Source organism: Lactuca serriola, chromosome 7 (assembly GCF_051521515.1).
Source record: "Lactuca serriola cultivar US96UC23 chromosome 7, Lser_US96UC23_V15, whole genome shotgun sequence".
Classification (NCBI taxonomy): Eukaryota; Viridiplantae; Streptophyta; class Magnoliopsida; order Asterales; family Asteraceae; genus Lactuca; species Lactuca serriola.
Genome location: NC_136414.1, coordinates 57,812,444 through 57,816,591, shown reverse-complemented (window position 1 = coordinate 57,816,591; position 4,148 = coordinate 57,812,444). Strand labels below are relative to the sequence as shown.

Genomic DNA, 4,148 nt, shown 5'->3' with positions numbered 1-4,148 from the left:
TTTCGGCATTCTTTATATATTCGGAATGCTTGTAACATATACTACAACTTTTATTAAGTCTATTCATTCTTATTACTTCAAAACAAGTTCCAATGGTTGACTTAGACTATTATATCGTCTTTAATGCATAACCCATAAACACGGGCATTACAATTCTCTCCTCTTTGGAATGATTCCGTCCTCGGAATCATACATCAGCAAACAAATGTGTATAGAAACTCATCATGTCACTCTTCATTTTTCCCCAGGTGAGATTTGGCCCATTCGTGTGTTTCCATTGCACAAGCACTAAACCGACCATTTTGCATCGCAACTTCTTAGTCTTACGGTCAATGATTGCCTCTGGTTCTTCAATTAGTCTCTTGCTTTCATTCAACCTTAATTCAGAAATTGGAATTATGTCGGGAACTTCTCTCATGAACTTTCTTAAATAACACATGTGGAAAGTGTGTTAGGTGCATTTTGTGCACCTTTTTGCACAACCTTTAGCCCTTTTTATGTATGTTTTTAGCATAATTGTTCTTTGCTTTTATTGCATTTCATCATATTTAGGTTAATTTATGGAACAACCTTATTTGCACTCTTTAATGTCATTTTCAGGTAAACCGGAGATTGGAGCACGCTTATGGAGGTGCCGGGGAGCAGAAGAACTAGGAAAATCAAGTTCGGATGAGCATCCAGAGGGCAACACGGGGCGTGTTGGGTTTGGCCTAGAAATCCAACACGGGGCGTGTTTGACCGTTTCAGGAACTTTGACTTCACTGAACACGACCCGTGTTCATTTTAGCCTATTTGGACACGGGGCGTGTTGGTCCAGATGAACATTTTTGAGCATCATACAGAAAGCCCATCACTCTCACCACAACCATCCTCACCCATAAATACCACTCCACCCTCTTCACCTGGTCATAATATCCTAAACACTTCACCTACAGAAACGTCACCCACTTCTCAAGCCATGGCAGGCAACCCTGGAGGGAATCAAGGTCCTCCAAACCTACTACCCGAACAAACTCTCCGTCAATGGTCAAGACAAGAGGTTACTCAACAACCTCTTTGCATCACATACCCAGCCGCCACCAACTTGGAACTAAAATCCAGGCTCATTCACTTACTCCCAACATTTAGGGGCCTGGAAAATGAAGATCCTCACAAGTTTCTAACCGAGTTCCATGTAGTATGTGTGGGTATGAAACCACACAATGTCATGGAGGATCATATCATGCTTAGGGCATTCTCCTTCGTAGTGCAAGACGCAGCCAAAGACTGGCTCTATGAGCTCCCACCGGGGGTGGTGACTACTTGGGTAGACCTTGAAAGGTTGTGCTTGGATAAGTACTTTCCCGAAATGAAAGCTTCAGCCCTACAGATGGAAATTATCGGAATCAAGAAACACAAAAGAGAAGCTTTCCACACATATTGGGAAAGATTTAAGAAACTTTGTGCCTGTTGTCCAAAGCATGGGATTACCGAGTATCAGCTCCTACAGTACTTCATTGAAGGTAGGATTCTAATGGAAAGAAGACTTCTTAATGCTTCAAGCGGCGGATCTTTACCCGAAAAGACTCCAACCGAAATCCGCAACCTAATCAAGAACATGGCTGAAGATTTTAAACATTCAATCCATGATGAAGAATGGTACACGGATGCACCCCGAGGTGTAAATGAAGTCCAGACTCCTCAAGTTGAAGCTCAATTGTCCGAGCTTACGAAAGTGGTTATGATGCTAGCCAAAGATAAAGGTCTGCAGCCCAAACCCCGCCCTGGCGGTATTTGTACTCATGTAGGGCACCCAACTGACATGTGCCCTCAACTTCAAGATGAGGATTATGAAGAAGCAAAATCCATGGGAGGTTATTTCGGATCAAATCAAATAGGATACGATCAACCACGGGGCGACCAAAGATGGAACAACAATCAAGGTTAGGGAGGAAATCAACAGGGAAGTTATCAACCAAGTCAACCAAATCAATACAAACAAAGACCACCTTTTCCACCACAAGCGGGTTCATCAAGTATGTCCTTAGAGGACATAGTGAAGAGTTTGGCCACTAGCACCCAAACTTTCCAACAAGAGACAAAAACAAGTAAAAAAAACATAGAGAAACATGTTTCATAGCTTGCTATTTCTGTAAGCAAAATAGAATCTCAAGGAAAGTTGCCCGTCCAAACTGAAACAAACCCAAGGCACAATGTGTGTGCCATCACTTTGAGAGGCGGGAAGAGCTACGATGGTCCAAAAGTGTCAGTTGATCAAGAAGAAGAAGAAATAGTGGTCGAAGAGGCAACTAAAGAAGAAAAGAAGGAAGATAAAATAACCGAAAAGAAGCCCTTCATGACTGAGTCTAAAGCCACACCTGCTCCATTTCCCGAACGATTAAAGAGCACGAAGAAAGAACGGGAGGAGAGTGAGATTATGAAAAATGTTCCAGAAAGTTCACATTAACATCCCACTCCTCGAGGCCATCAAGCAGGTACCTAGATATGCAAGGTTCCTTAAGGATCTTTATGTATCTAAAAAGAAATTGAAAGGAAACCAAATTGTAAAAGTTAGGGAAAATGTATCTGCGGTTTTGCAAAAGAGGATGCCCCTGAAGTGCAATGATCCCGTGTCTTTACCGTGCCATGAAAATTGGGGAATCTTTATGTACCGCGAGCCATGCTCGATCTAGGTGCATCAATAAATGTTCTACCATATTCTACTTTTAAATCAATTGGTGTAGGAACATTGAGCAAAACCGGTGTGATCATCCAACTTGCCAACCGGTCTTTGGTACATACAAAAGGTGTATTGGAGGACGTGTTAGTGCAAGTTGATGAATTTGTTTTCCCGACCGATTTTTATGTCTTAGATATGGGAGATGATGACGCTCCAAGTTCAAGTTCCATACTTTTGGGTAGACCTTTTCTTAAAACTTCTAAAACAAAAATTGATGTCTACAACGGAACATTAAGTATGGAATTTGATGGTGAAGTTATCAACTTCAATGTTCATGAAGCAAAAAAGGTTCCAGCCATTGGCTGAAAAAATCTTAAACTCGACTAACCATGATTTTATGGAGCTAGTCTTGTCAGAAAAATTAAACAGGGACAAAGCCAAACAACTTGCAAAGGAGTGCGGTATAAACGAGGAGGTGCTGGAGATTTTGAATTTCAAGGTTGATAAGGACATGCAGGTTGATGGAAGAGAAGTAGAATTACCTACTACCAAAGCCAAATTTCTTCCACCGGTGGCACAAGCACAAGATTCGGGAGCAAAAACTCCAATGGACCCTTTAAAGAATATACGTGTCAAGGAGGAGAGCACTCAACCAGCCATCAACTCAAATAAACTATCGAAGAAGGAAAAGAAGGAGTTGATAACCCTGCTGAATAAATACCAAAAAAGGACTGAGTGGACAATCTCTGCTATTAAGGGTTTAAGTCCTTTTTGGTTTGTGCGTAAAAAGAAAGCCAAAGGAAGGTTGAATGTTCCATTGAAGGAGGTGGCGAGAAGGTTGATGTGTTGGAGAGGTCCACAAACTTAGAACGAAGCATACTCGGGGGCAACGTCGAGCCAACGACTTAAAACAAGGGCGGCTAACCGGGAGGCAACCCGAGAGTATTTTTGTCTTTTTCTTTAAAAACATTTTGTTCTTTGTATTTTTATGGTTTTTAATGTTCCAAATGTGTTTTGTCATGTTTTCAAATAAAAAACAGACCTTTGGATGCAAAAGCATTTCATTTCAATGAGAGAGAATTTTTAAGTTCAAAAAGTGGGGAATAGCATCCAGAGCCCAACACGGGTCGTGTCCCACTTGGCCTAAATTGAACACGGGTCATGTTGATGAAAAATATACCATTTTTCATCCAGAGACCAACACGGGTCGTGTTGGATTTTGGCCCATAGTGAACACGGGTCGTGTTCATAAAAAATGACCTTGAGCCATCCAGAGCCCAACACGGGTCGTGTCCCACTTAGCCTAAATTGAACATGGGTCATGTTCATGAAAAATATACCATTTTCATCCAGAGACCAACACGGGTCGTGTTGGATTTTGGCCCATAGTGAACACAGGTCGTGTTCATAAAAAATGACCTTGACCCATCTAGAGACCAACACGGGTCGTGTTGAGTTTTGCCTTATACTCAACATGGGTCGTGTTCGT

General features: G+C 41.8%; 1 protein-coding gene across 1 annotated transcript; it reads left to right on the top strand.

Moving 5' to 3' along the window:
- The first annotated feature begins 958 nt into the window (after positions 1-958).
- Positions 959-3,025, top strand: LOC145064003 (uncharacterized). Its single transcript, XM_079011534.1, has 3 exons — positions 959-1,922; positions 2,145-2,435; positions 2,724-3,025. The coding sequence occupies exons 1-3, from the start codon at positions 959-961 to the stop codon at positions 3,023-3,025; spliced, it is 1,557 nt and encodes a 518-aa protein (XP_078867660.1).
- Positions 3,026-4,148: the final 1,123 nt, after the last annotated feature.